General features: G+C 27.1%; 3 protein-coding genes across 3 annotated transcripts in view; 2 read left to right on the plus strand and 1 right to left on the minus strand.

Moving 5' to 3' along the window:
* The first annotated feature begins 459 nt into the window (after positions 1-459).
* On the plus strand, positions 460-2,441 carry LOC126908429 (isocitrate dehydrogenase [NADP] cytoplasmic). The gene is made up of 2 exons (XM_050690481.1): positions 460-1,164; positions 1,250-2,441. Exons 1-2 carry the CDS (start codon positions 687-689, stop codon positions 2,008-2,010), a joined length of 1,239 nt encoding a protein of 412 aa, XP_050546438.1. The 5' UTR covers positions 460-686; the 3' UTR covers positions 2,011-2,441.
* Positions 2,442-4,799: 2,358 nt separating this feature from the next.
* LOC126908310 (transformation/transcription domain-associated protein) overlaps positions 4,800-20,829 on the minus strand; it is a 31,898-nt gene continuing 15,868 nt past the window's right edge. Inside the window, exons 37-56 of the mRNA XM_050690237.1 lie at positions 20,267-20,643; positions 19,935-20,207; positions 19,614-19,864; positions 19,343-19,514; positions 18,771-18,938; positions 13,046-13,294; positions 12,800-12,985; positions 12,635-12,731; positions 11,190-11,569; positions 10,856-11,003; positions 10,645-10,787; positions 10,368-10,542; positions 7,171-7,423; positions 7,007-7,100; positions 6,720-6,935; positions 6,457-6,639; positions 6,129-6,272; positions 5,833-5,974; positions 5,413-5,609; positions 4,800-5,340 (exon numbers count right to left, since the gene is read on the minus strand). Of these exons, the coding sequence (XP_050546194.1) occupies positions 5,128-5,340; positions 5,413-5,609; positions 5,833-5,974; positions 6,129-6,272; positions 6,457-6,639; positions 6,720-6,935; positions 7,007-7,100; positions 7,171-7,423; positions 10,368-10,542; positions 10,645-10,787; positions 10,856-11,003; positions 11,190-11,569; positions 12,635-12,731; positions 12,800-12,985; positions 13,046-13,294; positions 18,771-18,938; positions 19,343-19,514; positions 19,614-19,864; positions 19,935-20,207; positions 20,267-20,643 (4,061 nt within the window). The 3' untranslated portion in view covers positions 4,800-5,127. The remainder of the gene's footprint in view (positions 5,341-5,412; positions 5,610-5,832; positions 5,975-6,128; positions 6,273-6,456; positions 6,640-6,719; positions 6,936-7,006; positions 7,101-7,170; positions 7,424-10,367; positions 10,543-10,644; positions 10,788-10,855; positions 11,004-11,189; positions 11,570-12,634; positions 12,732-12,799; positions 12,986-13,045; positions 13,295-18,770; positions 18,939-19,342; positions 19,515-19,613; positions 19,865-19,934; positions 20,208-20,266; positions 20,644-20,829) is intronic.
* Positions 16,191-17,641, plus strand: LOC126908312 (beta-1,4-N-acetylgalactosaminyltransferase bre-4-like). The gene has a single exon (XM_050690241.1). It carries the CDS (start codon positions 16,533-16,535, stop codon positions 17,520-17,522), a length of 990 nt encoding a protein of 329 aa, XP_050546198.1. The 5' UTR covers positions 16,191-16,532; the 3' UTR covers positions 17,523-17,641.

Here is a 20,829-nt window from a genome sequence, read left to right on the forward strand (position 1 = left end):
TAAAATTAATGATTTCTTATTCTATTTTATTAATTGTTTTTCCCGTAAAAAAAAATGTAAGCAATTAAATATATTTGAAGACGAAAAATTAATTTATAAATTACATGGAAAGTTTTTGCGTCATTCATGAAACTGTAGTTATAGTTAGGCATATCGTAGCAAATATTGTTTATTATTCAATCATATTTTTTTCTTTTCAAACGTTAGTGAACTTGGTAACCATTTGATTATCGATTATTATAATGTAATTTAATATCATTAAAATACCTTTTCACTAAAATAAAACATTCAGAAGGCTATTCAATTGACCGAAGATAACCTATTATTAATGTGTTTTAATAGTTTATTATAATGAAATTGTAAAACTACTATCGATTAGTTCGATAGTTACATTTCGATAGTAATTTTTAAATCGATTTAATTAAATTTATATAATATACATATCTATAGGTATGCGAGATAGAATTTCATTAATTGTCTTAGTCCGTTTTCACAGTTCGTAGTCCACGTAATCAGTGTGTGTTAGTCAATATTTCTGCTTAAATTTTATCTAATTAATTACTATATCTCATATATAATTATATTTATTAATTTATCGCCAGTTATTATTTATTAAACACCACAAACGTACACTTTCTTTTATTTTTTAACGAATTATTTATTGTCAATTTAAAATTGAAACGAATATGGCCAAAATTCCTGCTGGACCTGTTGTAGATATCCTTGGTGATGAAATGACCCGCATTATTTGGGATTTAATTAAAGATAAACTTATACTGCCATTCTTGGATATAGAATTGCATGTATACGATTTGGGAATGGAAAATAGAGACAAGACTGATGATCAAGTTACATTGGATTGTGCCGAAGCTATCAAAAAATATAATGTTGGTATCAAATGTGCTACAATAACTCCAGATGAAAAACGTGTGGAAGAATTTAATTTGAAGAAAATGTGGAAGAGTCCCAATGGAACCATAAGGAATGTCCTGGGTGGTACAGTGTTTAGAGAAGCTATTATTTGTAAAAATATTCCAAGACTTGTAACTGGATGGGAAAAACCAATTATCATTGGCCGTCATGCACACGCTGATCAATATAAAGCAACAGACTTTATTGTACCTGGAGCTGGAAAACTTACACTTACATGGACTTCTAACGATGGTAAATATTTTCAAAAGTATTACTTAACTTTATTAATATTTAGATAGTAAAAATTTTTATAATACTATTTTCTATTATTTTTAAGGTGGTGATAAACTGGAACATATCGTCAATGATTTTAAGAGTGCTGGAGTAGCATTAGGAATGTTTAACACTGATGTATCTATTATAGATTTTGCACATTCATCATTTAAATTTTCGTTGTCTAGAGGACTACCTATGTATTTAAGTACAAAAAATACCATATTAAAGAAGTATGATGGTCGTTTCAAAGATATTTTCCAAGAAATTTATGATACACAATACAAATCACTTTTTGAAGCTAAGGGCATTTGGTATGAACATCGATTAATTGATGACATGGTAGCATATGCAATGAAATCAGAAGGCGGTTTTGTATGGGCCTGTAAAAATTACGATGGTGATGTTCAATCAGATTCAATTGCTCAAGGTTATGGATCTTTAGGTCTGATGACATCTGTTTTAATTTGTCCTGATGGTAAAACAGTTGAGTCTGAAGCAGCTCATGGTACTGTAACTAGACATTATAGAATGCATCAACAAGGTAAAGAGACTTCAACTAATCCAATTGCATCAATTTTTGCTTGGACTCGAGGATTGTTGCATAGAGCTGAATTAGATAATAATCAACGATTAAAAGATTTTGCCAACAAATTGGAATTGGTTTGCATTGAAACTATTGAGGCTGGTTTTATGACTAAAGATTTAGCTATTTGTATCAAAGGCATGAATAATGTTCAAAGATCTGATTATCTTAATACTTTCGAATTCATTAACAAATTGGCTGAAAATTTAAGGATTAAATTAAATTTATGTTGCAAATAGTAATTAAAGAATTTATTTAATCGTTAGTGTTATGAAATTTACACTATTTTATTTTTTAAATCTTATTTTAATGAACAATTCACATCTATTTATTATTTATTATAATTATTTAATTAATTTCCTGCTAATAAATATATTATATTAAGTCTTTAAATTGATGGTGTGGTGGAGTTAATTTATATTTTTGTTATTTTAGCCCATTTTTTGTAATTTTACAATTAGGTGCAGGTTTTTATATTGATTATTGCTATTTATTTATAAAGACTGAATGTTCTTTCAAAATAAAAAAAAAATATTTATTTTTGATCACTTATGCTATATTATTAACATGCCTAATATCTGTGAAAAAAGTATTTCTATTATGCTACTTGTGTTATGTATTTTATGAATTATTGGTTATTTTATTATTAAAGAAGGTATTAGATCTTTAACATGAATATTTTTTTCTTTTTGTTCTTTTTAGTCTTGCTATTAATTATTTATATTTTATAAATCATCTGTGAGGCATGAGCATTGTTATGGGGTGTGATTCAATAATAACTTTTCTCCTTGGTGAAAATATGGTGATTATGATAATTTGGAAAGAGGTAATAAAAAAAATTTCTTATGTTTGATCCCTTATGAAATAAAAAATCCCAATCAAGAGAACTTTGCTATTGTGAAGACAAAATTCTTGTTAACTTAAAATCATTGATTACATGTGTATATTCCTAAAATACTATTGTTCATGATATTTCACAATAAAAATAATGTTTATTCTTATAATTTGAAAATCTTTATGAATACACAGGGGAATAAAAAATTTATCCTACCACCTTTCTCACTTAAATAATTGATAATGTCACCTTTAAATACCTCTTTAAAAAAAACGCCCCTAGACAATTAACCATACCCATATTCCTATGTAGTGAGACTCATGAATATTACAATACTTTAAAATATATGCATTCATTTAATTGACAATAACTAATATTTCATTTAGATTTATTAATTTAACATTATGGAAACATGTTATATAATAATTAAATTGTGTAAATATTGAAATNATTAATTTAACATTATGGAAACATGTTATATCAAAAATTATTTATCTTATAATTTAAGTTACTAGAGATATGACAAAAGTCATACCAGTACTATTACCATATCTATATTACCTAAATAGTTCACTTAATCTAAATAAAGTACTGTAATTGGCAATTAAGTAATTTCAAAACAACCAACCTACATTTTTATTGTCATAAGTCAATAAATTATTTTTGAATATTAATCCCTTTCAAAACCTAAAGCAAATTAAAATAATCATAGTTTACATACGAATATTAAAGGTTAAATATAAACTTAAAAATATATCTAAGTAAGCAATTATAGGCTAAAATAAATATTACTGTTAGTGTTTTTTAATATTTTGAGAAATGTATTACTTATTCAATTAAATTACGGACGTTTATATTAGGAGCGTTATTTTTCGTTTTGCACTTCACATTATTCAAAGAAAATACCACTTTAAAATTTCATGACTTTTTTTTATAAATGAATATTATTATTATAGTTTGGAGAAATACACCTTTACATTACTGGTGTTGTACCTAATTTTCGTAATCTACTGAAAAATCGACGATCATCTTTCATATAATGTTCGTAGTTTAAAAATTAAAGTTTCGCTATATTGATGAAATAAAATTAAACTAAATCCAGTTTGATTCTGTTTGAATACATCTATTTTTTTAAACAAACTTCTCATTAGATTTTATATTAAGAGTTATATAAAATTAGGGTCATCTGATAACTAAAACATAGTCATAGAAGTAGGTTAAAAAACTTGTATCTAATAAAATGTTGCATGAATTACACTTTTTCAATTGAGCAATAAAGCAACTTTATTTTAAAATAATATTTATGACCTATCATATAACATCGTTAATAAAATATATAATTATGTAATTATATATAAAAAAAAAATTGTTTTTAGAAGCAATTATGTTAACGTTTAGTTCAAACTTAACTATAAATTTCATGATGCAATTAAAACGCATTATATTGACTTCCATTAAAATGATATTTAGTATATTATAAAAAAAAATGACGCCTTTATTTGTAGTTTTCTTTGTTCTTTATATACTTTCAACTTTTTACTAATAATATAAAGAGGTACAGTCTAATGTTTTTAAGCACAATACGACAATATCATAGATTATATAAATAATTACATTATCAGTTTTGTTTTAGAGCTAAAATATATCATTAACTTTCGCGAAAACAATAACATTACCTGAAATAAAAAATCATGTCCTTATGGAATTTACTATTAGTTTACATTGTACCATTATGGTTTAAACTTTAAAGTCTAATCAATTATGAGTATAACAATGAAAACACAAAATTAGTACAATTCATACTAAATGTAACTTTAGTTTTTTTATTTTAGTTTAAAAATAATTTAAGTCACTTGTGTTTTAAAATTATGTAATTTAGTATTTGAGTATATTAATATAATCTAATTAACATGTCCAAGAATTTGTTATTAAAATTTATACATTGAACCATTTTTTATTATTTCTTTTGAAGTTAGTTCTTAACCATTTAATTAAGGAAAAACTCATTTTACATCCCTCAAAAGAAGGCCTATGGTTTAAAAAAAAACAACATTTGTAAAAAAGGAAAAATAATTAAATGTAAACTTTTATAGAAAATGTATAATAAATGATTTATATCTTTTGAAATACTCATATATTTATAATAACATTACAACTTAAGTTTAAAACTTATATTATCAATTATATAATGTCATTGATCTTCAATCTTAAAATACATTTTTGGAAAGATTGTAAGTGAATATAAGAGTAAATTTGATTAAGTATGTATAATATTTAAATGAATACATAAAAAGTTAATTTACTTACAGTAAAAAATAGTAAACAAAATAAATATGGTTATAAAATAATATTGTTTACATATATACATCATGTTTATTTTAAAATATAAAAGTGTTCTCATATTTTCAAATTGTATTAGGTATTAAAATGAAAAAAATTAATTTTAGTTTTTGTTTAATAAAATACAGTGAATTAAACAAATTTTAAGAGATCAAGTTTTGAATTAAAAATTAAATACACTTTACAACCAAGGATACCAAGCTGGATCCATTCTACACAAATTTTCTACTGATGAAGCTGCACTAACAATAGTGCTAACTTTATTGTCAGAGCCATCAAAGTTGGCTAAGCTATTTAATCTGTGCATAATTGAGTTAACTGCTTTTGTAACCATGCTAATTATAATGTCTCCAGATATATCATCCCTATTGGTCGATAATTCATCTTCTAATTTCTATAATTTAAAGGTATATTAATTAAAACTTTTGTTTGATATTATTATTTCATGAAAAAAAAAAAAAAATACTTTTTTATAAGATGTAATCATTTCATCTCTTAAAATGGCTCTAAGAATTGCTTGAACTTTGTTATTGGGTTGGTTAAAACATCTTGCTGTTGCCATTATACTTGCAGTAAGAGGACCATTTTTACCAATATCAGTCATTAGTTCAACAAAATTAGGCGTTAACCGGAAAGGTACTGGTCGATTTGACACTAATTCACCTAAATTAAAATTGACTAATTTTTTTTAAAAATATACTTAAGTTTCTATAATAAATTTCAATAAAAGATAAATTATTAAAGCTATTATTTTAGACATTTTCATGTGTTAGTATATAATAAAGTATGTATAAGAAATATAATATTATTTGTAAATAAGTTCACATTATTAAAATTAAAAATGTTTAAATAATAAACATTTTTCTTAAATTTTACGTATTAATACCTTTTTTATCATCAACATCAAATTTGAAATATGAAGCATTTAATAAACCAGAGTCCTGATGAATATACATCATATCTGGGTTAAGTCTGGTTAGATGTAAAACATATTCTGCTAAGCAGGATAATGATAGCTGAAGTGTAAGCTAAATGTAAAAAGAAACATAAGTACATTAAAGGCGATAAATTACTCAACTACTATAAATTACTTTATCCAATAATTTAGTAATAACAAAATGAGAAAAAAAAAATATTTTTTTGAGTTAAAATTTTTAAAACTAATTTCTATTAAAGTTTTACCATTTTTCTGAAAGTCCAATAATCAGTTGGGGAAGCATATGTCAATGATGCCCAATTTTTTAATGTGTCACTTGGACAATAATTTTTTTGTACCTCTAAAAATACATCTAAAAGCATTTGAATGTTTGCATGAGTTCCTTGAATCTGAAAAATAATTTTTTAAGTTAATAATAATAGTATAATTTGAAGAATAAATATTGTTTTCTTAAAAAATTATCTAATTTATACGTAAGTTTTTAAATTAGGAGTTTTCCTCTTTATTGTTCTTATAATTAACTCACGGAACAAAATATTTAATTAAATATGTTTAAAAATATTCATAAATTACTTGTATGTTTGCCAAACGCTGGTAATAATGTTCAATACAGTCATCATAAGGCTGAGAAATACTCATTGATTTAAAAATATCCAACAGTGATAAAGATGATGGATTATCTTCTACAAGTCGTTGTTGTGGTGATACAGCAACTACTCTAGGAACAGTATAATATAAAAATCGCCGAGAAGTTTCCTATAAAGTGAAGTCAACTGTTAATTTTAGTAAAAATTTCCACTTGGAAATTATATCTTTATTAAAATTTATTTACTTACTTTTTGTTTTGTTAAATAATGGTTTAACATTCTTAATAATTGTAAAACTCGTTCTTCTCGTCTTGTGTCACCTAATCCTGCATCATGCATTACTAGATAGGAATAAAGTTTACCATTATGTCCTCGCATAACTAATCTTCTAGCAGAAGTGTTATGTTTTTCAACAATTTGAACCCGTGGCATAAAGCGTGCTATTTTCACATAATAATGTGAATGCTACATCAAATATTAGTAGAATGTTTTAAAATTAAGATAAATATTTGCATATGATATAAAATTTCAATTACTTTTGGGAGTAAAAATTCTCCAGGTATTTCTATTTCAGCAGTTTGAAGACTAAAGTTACTCAGAAATCTACATTTTTCTTCAATTAAAAATGATCTATCAATAATAAATAATATTAAATAACACTGAATATAATAAAATCATTTTTTTGAAATAATATTCATACTTTGGTAACAATCTTATTTTTGTTTCTAAAATTTTTATCCATTTCTTCATTTTCAATATCATATTATGTAATTTCATTGCACCAGGTAAAGTAAAATCAAAATCAATTGAAAATTGTTGTTTCATTTTCTGGAACACAGGATCTTGTATTGTTGTTTGAGCTCTTTTTGCTAAACTTTCAGAGCCAGAACCAGGAAATGAACCTTTAGTTGATATTGCTGCACTGTTAGCTGCCATATTATTTGCTAATAACTCTATATGAATAAATGATGAGGAAATTTATTAAAAAAGTTTAATAAAGTAACGTTCAAGAATGTATAAATTGTTCTTTCAATATTTTAAATTAATAATTATAATCATTGAACTTATTATAATAAAAGATCCAACATCCGGTTTACGTAATTTTTATATAATTTAAAGACATAATACTTACAAATAAAGTTTGTTAAGCAAAAAATAAATATTACAAAAAATAAAAATATTTTCAATGTTTTTTAGTTTTTTTAAATTTTAAAAAAGGATTGAGGTACTTACCACCATTGCTACCAAATTTTATATACAAAAATATATAATAAAAGTTTCATATGATGGTAATTAGGATGCGGTGATAGGTAGGTGGAGATATGAATGGACATGTAGGTAATGATAGGAGAGGATATGACAGAGTCCATGGAGGGTATGGTTTTAGTGCGAAGAATGAGGCTGGAGAAAGAATCCTGAATTTCACAGTATCGCATGATATTGCTGTAGTTAATATTTATTTTAGAAAGCGGGAAGAACATTATATAACTTATAAGAGTGGGGGTAATATATCACAGATTGATTATTTTATGTGGAAGAGAAAGTGCGTAAAGCGAGTAAAGGATTGTAAAGTTATAGTTACCAGGAGAGAGTATAACTATACAGCATAGACTGATGGTAATGGAGTTTTGGTGTACCGGAATGAGAATATAGAAAAATAAAAGGAACATGGGAGAAAAATTGAAAATCTAGTGATGAAAATTAAAAGGGGAAAATGAAAAAGTTTGTAAAGATGGTAAAAGAGAGGACGGTGTGGAATGTCGAGGGAAACATAAATGATGTGTGAAATAGATTTGCTAGTTGTGTAAAAAATACTGCAAAGAAGATTGTTGGTGAGAGTATGAGAAGAATGCCAGGAAACAAGGAAACCTGGTAGTGGGATGAGAATGTTAAAAAAAATCATAGAAAGTAAGAAAAAGCAATTCAAAGTATAGCAGAAGAGCAAAAGGAGAGAAGATTGGATGGAGTATAAATGCTTGTGCAAAGAAGCCAAGAGTGTAGTATGTAGGGCGAAGTTAAAGAGGTATGATAGGCTAGGAACAAAGGAAGGCGAGAAATAATTCTATAGACTTGCAAAAGTAAGAGAGAAAAGGACTAAAGATTATCATTATATAAGGTATATAAAAAGTGTTGATAATAGGATACTCTCAAATGATGATGATGTGAAAAAAAGGTGGAAAGAGTATTTTGAAAAATTACTGAATGAGACGTATCCAAAAGATACATTAGAATATATCTCGTGGAATGAGGGACTGGTAGAATTAATTAGTGAGAAAGAGGTATCGGAGACTGTGGCATCAATGAAAAAGAATAAAGCAGTGGGACCAGATGAAGTGCCAGTAGAAGTATGGAAAATATTAGGCGGTGTTGGCATAAGGTGGTTGAAGGAACTTTTAAATAAAATCTTATTAGAAGGGAAAATACCAAATGAAAGGAGGAAAAGTATTGTGGTGCCGATATTTAAAGGTAAAGGAGACATACAGGAGTGTGGAAATTATAGAGGCATAAAGCTTATGAGTCATAGTATGAAAATTTGAGAAACAGTAATAGATAAAAGAATAAGAAATGAGACATCGGTATCTAAAAACCAGTTTGGATTTATACCTGGTAAGTCAACAATGGAGTATTTTGTGTGAGGCAACTAATAGAAAAGTTTAGGGAAAAAAAAGAAAAAGCTGTGTATGATATTTATAGATTTGAAGAAAGCGTATGACAGAGAACCGAGAGAGGTTTTAAAGTGGGCATTAATGAGAAAAGGAGTCCTGAAAAGGTACTTTAATATAATAGAGGATATGTATGATAACATATCCTCATTAGTAACATTTGTACTAGGGTAAAAAATGCAAGAGGAGTAACAGAAGGTTTTAGGGTAAGGGTAAGAGTGCACCATGGTTCTGTCTTAAGCCCTTACTTATTCTCTATAGTGATGGATGAAATTACTAGAGAAATACAAGGAGAGGTACCATGATGCCTGTTGTTGATACAGTGTTAATAGGAGAAAATAGGGAGGAAGTAGAAAGAAAAGGATAGAAAAAGAGATGGAGGGGTGTTATTTAATGCGATATGAGGAGGGCTGATGTGAGTGTAGATGATGAGGATGTCCTTATCATCTACACTTCATCAGTCCTGAAAAGGTACATTAATATAATAGAAGATATGTATGATGGCACTTGTACCAGGGTAAATAGCGCAGGAGGAGTATCAGAAGGTTTTCGGGTAAGAGTAGGAGTGCAGCAAGGTTCTGCTTTAAGCCCCTGACTTATTCTCTATAGTGATGGATGAAATTACTAGAGAAATACAAGGAGAGGTGCCATGGTGCATGTTGTTTGCTGACGATATAGAGTTAATAGGAGAAAATAGGGAGGAAATTAATCAAAGGCTAGATGTGTGGAGATTAGCTCTTGAAGAAACGGGTTTAAGAATAAGTAGGAGTAAGACAGAGTATATAGAGTACGAGTTTGACAAAGGAGAGCACGAGATAGGTGAAATGAATAGGTCAGGGACAATAGGCGAGGACTTGATTGGAGAGGTGGAGAATTTTAAGTATTTAGGATCAGATGTGCAAAAGAGTAGTGGTATTGATGAGGATATAAGACACGTGATTAAGTGTGGGTGGTTGAGAAGTGTCTGGTGTCTTATGCGATAAAATAATTCCAATGAAGCTGAAAGGTAAATTCTACAAGACTGTAGTGAGATCAGCTATGATGTATGGTTCGGAAAGTTGGGCGGTTGATAAGAAAGTAGAGCAGAGAATGAGTGTAGCAGAGATGAGAATGCTTGATGGATGAGTGGAGTGACTAGAGAAGATAGGATAAGAAATGAACATATAAGAGGGAGTATAAGTGTAGCGTTAATCGTTTCTTTCTTAATATTTTTATTGGAGATCAATTAATTTACCTATTCCTATTCCAAAAGTTGACACCAGTTTCTTGATAAAGTTTAAGGTGTGAGGGGTTATTTGTGCATCAGCAACAGAGCCACGGCTATCAAAAGCTATGTTATAACATTTGGCTAAACCTAATCGAAGTTGTCTCAAAACTTCTTCATACCAATTTTCTCTAAACCACACCATCTATAACATCAAAATTGCATGTATAGTTGAAAATTTGTAATAATAACAATATGTATAAAAATATTAATTAAAAACAATATTTAAATATGTATTTTTATTTACCTGATCAACAATGCCTTCTAATGTTAAAACAATTGTTGGATGAACTTCGCGCTGTTGATGCATCACCTTTGAAAATCTAACCATAGCTGGAGTAGCTCTTAAAGATGAATCAGTTAGACCAGTATTTTGAGAAGTAGAAGAACCTAATATTTAATAATTTGGTAGATTTATAAAATATAAAATATAAAATTTATTTTATTTATTTTATTACTTGGGCCCACAGATTCATTCATTTGGGCTTGTTTGTTAGCAGCTGCTAACAATTCTGAATTTCTGCATCGCTCCCTATATTCAATTTTATGAGTAAAATATAATGTTCTTGTAGGAAAATATACAGCTTGTGGATATAATCTTCCAACCTGCAAGTTATAGTTAGTTGATAAAGTATTAAACTAATTATGATGTGATGTTCAGTTTTTTTTTAACAACTTTAAAATTTAGTATTTTATAGAATTTTAATGGAAAAATATACTTAAACAGCATAAATATTTTACATTGCAGGATACCTTTGGGTTTTTTCTATGGATCAAACTTTTTATACATACTTGAATTAATAAATTTTGTAAGAGAGATCCACCATCACTAGCTAATGTAGTTAATAACTGTGGTACCCAAGGCAACCATAATGCAGGTGGAACACCACTGAAATGTGTATCAACTGTACTTAATAAAGAATATTCTTTATCATCATAAGTTAGCAACCATAAAACTTTGGCCAAGTATTTTCGATATTTTGATTCGTTTTGCTGTCGACATGCTTGAAGGAAACATATAATTGCTGCTACACCTGTTTGCATTGTTTGATTAGGATAACTCTTTGTAAAATATTCTTCCATGTATTCGCCCCACAAAGCCCATGCTTTCACCATTGAATCATGTAATTGAACTGCTGCAGAAAAAGCCTTATGAGCTTCTTCAGATTTACCTAAAATGTATTAATATATATAGTAACAAAATTATTAGTTCCTTGGTTTCATTTAGCTTTGGGATTTTCTTAAGATTAGATTACAGAATCTGGTAGGAGTACCCGCATATGCCAAGTACTTTAAGTGATTTACACAAAAATTATTACTTCCGAATCAGTATAAATAAAATAAAGTACATTTCATTATTAAAATGAGTAAAATTCAAAAAGAGTCAATATTAAAATATAATAAGTATACATTTGACATTTGGTGCTAAAAATAAAAAAATTAATTTAAGAGCATATTCAAAATTATGCTAAATAAGTAATATATAATTATTAATTGCCACAACAGATATGCATAAGAAAATTTTACAATCATTATAATACAATTTCTAATACTGTGTAATATTTTGTTAACATAACACAAAATATAAACAAAATTTCAATGCGCACACAAAAAATGATGTCAAAATAAAAACTATGCGTATAGAGTGCAAAGAAAAAAAAATCTTCACAAATAATTTTCCTAAAATAATGTCAACAAGCTCTTTTATTTTAAAAAAATTTGTTCAAAATCAGAGATTGTTATGTAATTTTACCAGCATTAGCAAATTTTTCAATGGTTCATTATATTATAAGGTTCAATGTAAAACTTTGTAATAACTATTATACAAAATATAATAACACAAATAGCAAAAATTACTTTATATTGTAAGTGTAAATTATTATAATTTATATAATATTATAATATAGATATTCTTTGTGCAATAAATTAAATTATCACACTTATATAAGGTCTATGGAGTAGAGAAGGGTAATATTGGATAATTATAACAAGCTGGCTCTATTGATATAGTTTTAATTGTTTATTAATAGAAAAAAAAATTATTTTAGTTGATATTCTATATTTTACTCATAATAAGATAGAATTGCTGAGATATTTTTAATCTTATAGAAAGCATATAGAAAATATTATCTTAAAAAATGTTAAAATATTTTATTTTTATTAAGATATGTATTTTAGAAAATGTTCATACCATGGATGATTTAATACTAAGAATACATTTTTAATAACACAATTACCAATTTGCCCAAGTAACATGCCTTTCAATGCATAAAATTCAGCAGTCATTTCACTCTGAAAGAATTTTAAATTGGTCCTCTCAATAGCTTCTAAACACTATGGCAAAATTAATTTATATTAGTCATTAACAAAATCATAATCAATAAGGTTCAATGAAAATATACATCTTGTATTTCATGTTTATTTGATGAAATAGAAGCCATTTGCATATAGCATTTAACTTGTTGTCTAATTTTATGGAAACAGTCCACTACAGGAACATTAGGTATGGTGTACAGACGAGAAAGTGTCTGTAAGCAAACTCCAGTTAAATTATGCTTACGACTCACTTTACCAAAATGAATTATAGCCTGAAACATAAATTATAATAATTATTAAAAGTTTTTATGAATTAATATAAAATTATCTACTTGAGCAGAAGCATGAACTCCTAAAACTGCATTTGTTGACTGTTCTGGCCTTGAACAATATTCAATAACAAATTGATAATGGTGTTGACGCCATACAAAAACATCACTCCAATGGCTTAAATCATCTGCTACAACTGGTAAGCGATTTTTCCATGTTTTTAAAATTGCTTTCATATTATGTAAAGAGTTATTAGTGTCTTTTTCTTGTAGTCCTTGATGAATTTGATATGCTTCATGTAATTCCATAATCTAAATGGTTAGTATAAACATTATTAATAATAAAGTAACTTTAACTAGTAATAGACTATAGGTTTGTTTATAATAGTTTCTTAGTATCCGGGCATTACCTGCAAAATTTGCAAATTCAAGTATTTATTCTCTGTTCTTTATAGACACAATTAAAATAAAATAAAAATCGAGAGTAGATGATATAAAGGAGGTAAATCGATACAATTTATAATTGTATTATAATAAATATAATATTTTGTAAATAAAAACAAAGAGATGGGAAGGGGTAGAAACTTTAGCCCTTTTTTGTTGTTGAACTCCCTAGGTATGACCTGTGAAAAATGTTTGGATTTGTATGTGACACAATAATAATTACAAAATTAAAAAAAGGGTAAGTAAAAACAAGTTTAATTGATACTGAGTGGTATATATTGTCGTACATCGATAGTGCCACGACGTAGACACAAAAAGTCGTACACAAATTAACAAATGTTCTTTGAAGTCGAGTTTGTCGTTTTTAGTTCTTCTCGAGTCCTTCCGTTGGATATACTGGGCATTTCCAATCCCTCAAATTAGTGAACTACTAAAGGGGTAAAGTTTAGATCCGTCAGGAAAAGTAACAGACTGAAGGGTGGCTCCTCGTCAGCCACCAGCACAAATACCTTTTCACTATACTTACTAAAGGACGGTTAAGCCCAAAAACTAGCCAGCACGCACACTAATTATTAAAATTGACTAAAGGACCAACAGTCCAACCTCGACTCTTGCTGCACACGCACAATTTTAACAGGATATAAAATATTTACGCTAAGTGCAGGTTTTTAAATAGCTATTTTATTTAAGAAACGTAATAAACAAAAAGTTATAATGTAATATAAAAATGTAACACGAAACAAATTAAATCGTACAAAAATAAAGTTACTCGCGTCAAACATCCTCACCCGTAACTCGACGTTTCTTCGACCACTATCCTTTTCATGTTTCCCTTTTATATTCTTTTTCCCACCATTATTAATTTGCTTACCCTGAATTTCCCTTTTGTATGACACTATTGTATTGCTTGATAATTCAAAAATTGCCTACTACTGTAACAGTTGCCAATGTGTATATCGACTTTATTCAGCTATTTACTACAATATTATTTTAACATTTATAAATTGTTTTGAATAATGAGTTATTTGTAAAATACTATTTTTATTACTGTAAATCAGTTAGCCTATAATTAATATCTACAACTTTTATTGTTTTAACTACAAATACACATGCATTGCTTCTCTTAGTTCCCTATACAGAATGATTTTTTATTATAACTCACTCAATTACTCACAGAATGAATATAATTTAAACATTTTTTTTTTGGTTATCTTTAGTTACACATTATTCTTGAATTATTAACTATGTAATACTTTTTAAGTTCATCCCTAATGCCTTGTAAGGGTGTCAACTTTGTTTTTTTAAGACGCTTATATTAGTTTCACTTGTACGTGTGACGTGTGATGTGTGTTTAAACTTTCCACGCAGCACGTGTTATTATTTTTGCGTACCTGTCGTCTAGACTAGACGTCGTAACGCATTCACCCCACCCCGCTCACCACTCTCCGACACACTTATCTTGTATAATTTTATATTTTTGGTTTGCATACCCGTACACGCGTGCCTGTCATCAATTATACAGAGTGTTCAGTAAATAAGGAAACGAATTTCTATTGTACTCATTGTTTGTAACAATTTAACTGTTTCCTAACTTACTGAACACCCTGTATATATATAAACAAATTTTTATTTTGACTGACCAATACCGCCCGTGTGTAATGCGCCTTACATACAGGGTGTTCAGTAAGTCAGGAAACGGGTTTCTATTGTTCTCATTGTTACAAACAATGAGAACAATAGAAACCCGTTTCCTGACTTACTGAACACCCTGTATATTAACACGCTTTATTCTCATTATGAGATATACAGAATGTTCAGTAAGTCCGTAGAGTGTATTCATTCAGATTACAAAGGATGATTCCCGTATCGTCATTTTTCGTCACTACTTCCATGTTCCATGAGTGGGTAATTTACGCGCCTGCTGCTTTCCTTGGATGTGGTAGCCGTTTCTCAGACTCCCTCCCCGAAATCGAACCCTGTTTTCCCGTTACCCGTTACAACCATGATATTGATAGTAATTACTATCATAACATGAAACTAAAAAGTAAAAAATAAATATAGTTTAAAAAAACACGCTTTTAAAGCACATCGAACTAAAAAGTTTAAAATAATTTTTAAAATAAGCTTAAAACAATAATGAACGAAAAATACTAGTATTATTGTGATAAAAGTGTGGGTGCTTTGTGCCATATTTTTCGTATATTGAACGCCCGACGCTTTTATCACAATAATACTAGTATTTTTCGTTCATTATTGTTTTAAGCTTATTTTAAAAATTATTTTTAACTTTTTAGTTCGATGTCCTTTAAAAGCGTGTTTTTTTAAAATTATATTTATTAAATGGGAACACATACTTTGAATTTAATGAAATGTTTGATTTTTTAATTTAATAGTAAATGGAATTTGAATGTTTAATATAACTTTATTTGTTTATTAGATATAAACATTTAAAGTTTCAAATTTTTGAGTTAATATACATTTATAATACAAAAGGGATCACAAATACAGGTAGCTAATTGGTTTTTATGACAACCCTGTCACAGACACTGGTGTTTATTGTCAATTATGACTATCATTAGATATACTTTCTGTATTGACAGTTATACTATTTATAAACTCACAACAATGTGTCTTACTACCATAGATAATAAATGCTGTGTACCTGCGAATATTTTTTTATAAAAGTTAATCAAGTTGGTAGTGTTGAATATCCTAAGTTGGTATTATTTTAGAACTAATATTTCAAAGGCTCTTAAAATATTCTTATCAGTTACCGATTCTTTTATTTTTTTTTAAATTTATTGAGTTAACACTTTAAAAGAAGTTTTAGTTGGTAGTAATTTTTTTTAAAAGAAAACCAAATTATTTTCATGAAATCTGCATTTATCTCAAGTATATAATTTTGAAATTAGCACTAAATTCTATACTGATATGAAGTACATATGCACTTCAGTCGAGTGTCAAAATTTGGCATTGGTATCAGATAAATAATTTTTTTACATGATTAAATGGTAAAATAATTATTTCAAAATAAAATTGTTAATTCTAATTTTAATATAGCGTGATTATAATAAATATATAACTAAAATAATTGAAACATGTGATAATGAATATTTTCTTACTTTTCCTCAAAAGAAAATTATTTATTCATTGGTTATTAAAAATAAGTATATTATGTTTTTTATTAATTATTGGCATTGTTATTTTTAACATATTCAATCCTACAATAATACACATAAGTTCAAATGATATTCCAAAATATTTGTTAAAAACAAATATTGATCAAAATGAGTCCCTAAGTAAAAGATTTTGTCCTATAGCAAAAATAACAAAACATCAAAAACTGGAACGTATTCATGAAAAAGTAAGTGAAATTCAATTAAATGAAATAACAAAAAATGTATCATTTGGTGGAGAATGGTTTCCAAAAGATTGTATATCACAACATCATACTGCTATAATAGTATGCTATCGAAACCGAACTGAACAGTTAAAAATATTTTTATATCATATACATTCATTTTTACAAAAACAAAATTTGCATTATGAAATATTTGTAGTAGAACAAACATTTGATACAGAGTTCAATCGTGGGAAATTATTTAATGTTGGATTTCATGAAGTAATAAAACATTCATCAGCTGGTTGTTTTATCTTTCATGATGTTGATTTATTACCAGAAAATATTAATAATATTTATGGTTGTACATCTTGTCCTCGTCATATGAGTTCTAGCATTAACATATTCAATTATACTTTACCTTATTATACTATATTTGGTGGAGCAATTGCTCTCACTCGCAAGCAATATAAAGATATAAATGGATTTTCTAATGTATTTTATGGATGGGGTGGTGAAGATGATGATATATTTAACAGAGTATATTATGATGGTTATAGAGTTTGTAGATATGAATTAGACATTTCAAGGTATACAATGCTCACACACAGTAAAGAGACTCCAAATGAAAATAGAATGACCTATCTACGAAATGGACCTAAACGGTTTAAAACAGATGGTGTGAATTCAGTCACATACATTTTAATAAAATATGAAAAATTACCATTATATACGAAGATATTAGTTAGTATATAGTCAAAGTAGGAAATATATTCTAACATTTAAAATTTATTTTACTAAATAGATAATGTTATTAATAATCAATTTTGTAGTAAATAATTCTAAAAGACTTACATTTAAATTTTGTAAAAAAATTGTTTTTATGAATAAAAGTTTGTAATTTTTATTTGAAAATGAAAACTAGTATTTCTGTTTAATTTATATTAACCTATTTCTTAAAAATATATTACATATTAAATTATTATTATAATTTTTAACATCTTATCGGAAATGCTTTGCTTGTGTTAAAGGGGACAAGAAAACAAGAAAACCTACATAGCTCAGTGTAATGCAATATTTATACACTAAGGCACCACAAAATATTGAGGACTTAAATATTTCTAAGGGTCACAATAAATTTATAACTTAATAATAATTATGGCTTTAAAAAGTTATCAAAAGAAACTAATATATGTTTGTTAAAAAATTATTTCAAGCTATTTATTAAAAAATTTCTCTAAATATATTTAATTTGATAAAAAAATATACTAGATAATATATATTTTAGCTAAATTTACCTCATGTTACTTTATTGTTTTGAAAAATAATAATAATTTTTTTATTTTTATGTAAAATAGAAGAATTCAAAATAAACAAATCCAATTATTTCGCGACCCCTAAAAATGATTAATAAATAGCTTTTTAAATAATTATTATTTTAAATAATTATTTATTACCTCGTATAATTAAACATATATGAGGTTATTATATCAAATAGTAACTTTTTACACACATAAGGCTTTCAGCTGGTAATATATTTTCCCCTAAGGGCACAGTTAGAAAAAATAAAATACTTTATTAATTGAAAATTTGAGTCTTCTACTATCTAATAAAATGACACTATTATTGATATCATAATAGAATACAAATTTAGAAAATAACTAGTATTGCTTATTTTTAATTGAAGATATAATTACCACTTAAAATTAAGGAGTATAAGTATTTAAGAGGGAAACAAAATGTTTTAAGGATGTATGAAGTTGATATGGCCATCAGAACTGTCGGCCATTCAGCAAAATTGTATCGAAAATCATGTGAAAAAAAGTGCAGTTTCAGGATTTGATCCTGTAACCCAAAGCATCATAGAGATAACCTTACAACTAAGCCACTGTACTTTTGTTTTGGTTCTTAATAAGATGTGCGGATGAGAGAAACATGGTATTGTGTCAAAGGTTGATACTTAATTAAAATTGTTAATGTGATGAAAAATTTAAATATATTTACCTGTTGTGCTGCTTGAAGATAAGGCAAATGAATGTGTGATACAATATAAGGTAAACGCCTCCATTCTCTTATTACATGTATACTAGCCATTTCTACATTTCTAACAACATAAGGTAAATTTGGTTCATCAGGATGACAAATAGCCAAAAATCCTCTATACAAGTACATCTAATAAAAATATATTAATGTTTAATCAGTGTTTAAAAATTAATGTTAATTTTGTTTGTAAGTAACCATACTGACAAAATTAAAAAAACAATTCTAATACACTTAATATCATATCATTGAATAAATTGTTTAGCATATTTTTTGTAAAGTCATAGTTTTTTTTTAGTTGTTTTATTGTTTTAAATAATAGTTCAACTAGGACTTTTTATGAATTTTTATTTCATAAATTTGCCTAAAATTTTCAGTCTAAGCAAAAAAGTCTTCTACTTAATAATAGGTTTAACATAATAATAAATATCAGGAATATTTAGTCATTTTAGGGGTAGTTATAACTCCCTTCCCTCTTTCTATGGTTGTTCCATTGGTTACAAACAAACAATATAAAAACATTATTTTAAAATAACCTTCCATAAAAATTCTTTTGGGCATGTATTATCTACACAACTTAATGCCTCACTCATAACATGCCAATCAGGTATTCTCCAAGCACTATCTAAAATTAAAAATGGATTTAGATGGCCATTAAGCTTTGAGTACTCTAATAAAATATCCCATTGGTTCAATTCTTTTGAACATCTATAAAAAAATTAAAAGTTCATAAATAATAAGATATTGTAAACAATTTAATAATGATAAATTTTGTTAAATTTTATGAACATGGAAAACTTTACTTACCTAATCCATTGCGATTCCCATAAACGGGCTTCACTCAAAACCATAACTGACGCATGAGTGCTAGTAAATTCAGTTTGGTACTTTTCAATTAATGATTCATAAGTAGATAATGCTTGCTCGAACAATCCTTGTTGTTCTAAAGCTAGAGCCACTTTAGTTTCTCGATATTGAGCATGTTTTTGCCATAACCCAGCCCACATATCTTCTTCTTTAAGTTGTTTGTACATTTCAGCTAATGTATCGATTGCATCCTTTAATTGTAATTAATATGTGATTTGAAATGTGGATTAAAAATATGAATTTATTTTTATTCATATTTACCCTTTGAGGAGAAATTTCTGGTTCAAACTCATAACAATCTTGTTTAGATATCTCAAAGTTATTATCAATCATCATTTTTTCCAAAGATAAAGTAACTCTATGCCATAAATTATGAGATTTTCCAATATACATCATAACACTGGGTTTAAAATTGATTTTAGGTTCACATTGAAATAGAGCTTCAAAAAATGTAGAAATTACACTTGGATGGACATCTCTTTGGACTACATGTATACCACTAACAATAAATTGATTGATTTCTGGGAGAAGTATCTAAAAAAATAACTCAAATAAATATTTTGAAATTAAAAAAATATTCTTTTATACATTACAGTTTTTTGCGTAGAATTTAAAGATGTCCATATAGCAGGAAATAAAACAAGCCAAATTTTTTCAGCTAAACTTGAATCCATATGACATAACTGAGAAATAGCTGAACAAATATCACCAAGTTTCGTAGTTTTTAAATTATCCATGAACTTAATGTGTCTGGTAATCAAGGGCTCTAATTTACCACCTTCTATAACTTCAATATTTTCAGTCATTATTTGATCAGTATCCATAGCATATTCTGATTTAACAGGTGTGTCTTCATTAGTGTTTAAAATTTCATCTTTAAATGATGCATCACAATTATTTATTAATTCTCTAATTGTTGGAAGCTTTGATGATGTTGCAGAATTATGGTCTTTTAATATTACAGGTAGATCTGAAAGAAAAGTATACTTCAGTTTATTAGAGGAAAATAAGTTCAATAATCTTAAGAGTTAATTTATTTTTAAAATATATTAACAATTAATTTATTCTTATAGATCTATGTTATACTCTCTGGTTAAAACTAAATTAAACATCTAAAAGTATACACATAAAGAGTAACAATTATTAAAGACTACAA

The sequence above is a fragment of the Daktulosphaira vitifoliae genome, unplaced genomic scaffold (assembly GCF_025091365.1).
Source record: "Daktulosphaira vitifoliae isolate Bord-2020 unplaced genomic scaffold, ASM2509136v1 Scaffold_5, whole genome shotgun sequence".
Taxonomy (NCBI): domain Eukaryota; kingdom Metazoa; phylum Arthropoda; class Insecta; order Hemiptera; family Phylloxeridae; genus Daktulosphaira; species Daktulosphaira vitifoliae.

Excerpts from the sequence above, each read along its gene's own strand:
- LOC126908429 (XM_050690481.1), top strand. The coding sequence starts at position 687 with ATGGCCAAAATTCCTGCTGGACCTGTTGTAGATATCCTTGGTGATGAA. Across the intron at positions 1,165-1,249 it reads TACATGGACTTCTAACGATG|GTGGTGATAAACTGGAACAT; the intron begins GTAAATATTTTC and ends ATTATTTTTAAG.
- LOC126908312 (XM_050690241.1), top strand. The coding sequence starts at position 16,533 with ATGAATATTTTCTTACTTTTCCTCAAAAGAAAATTATTTATTCATTGG.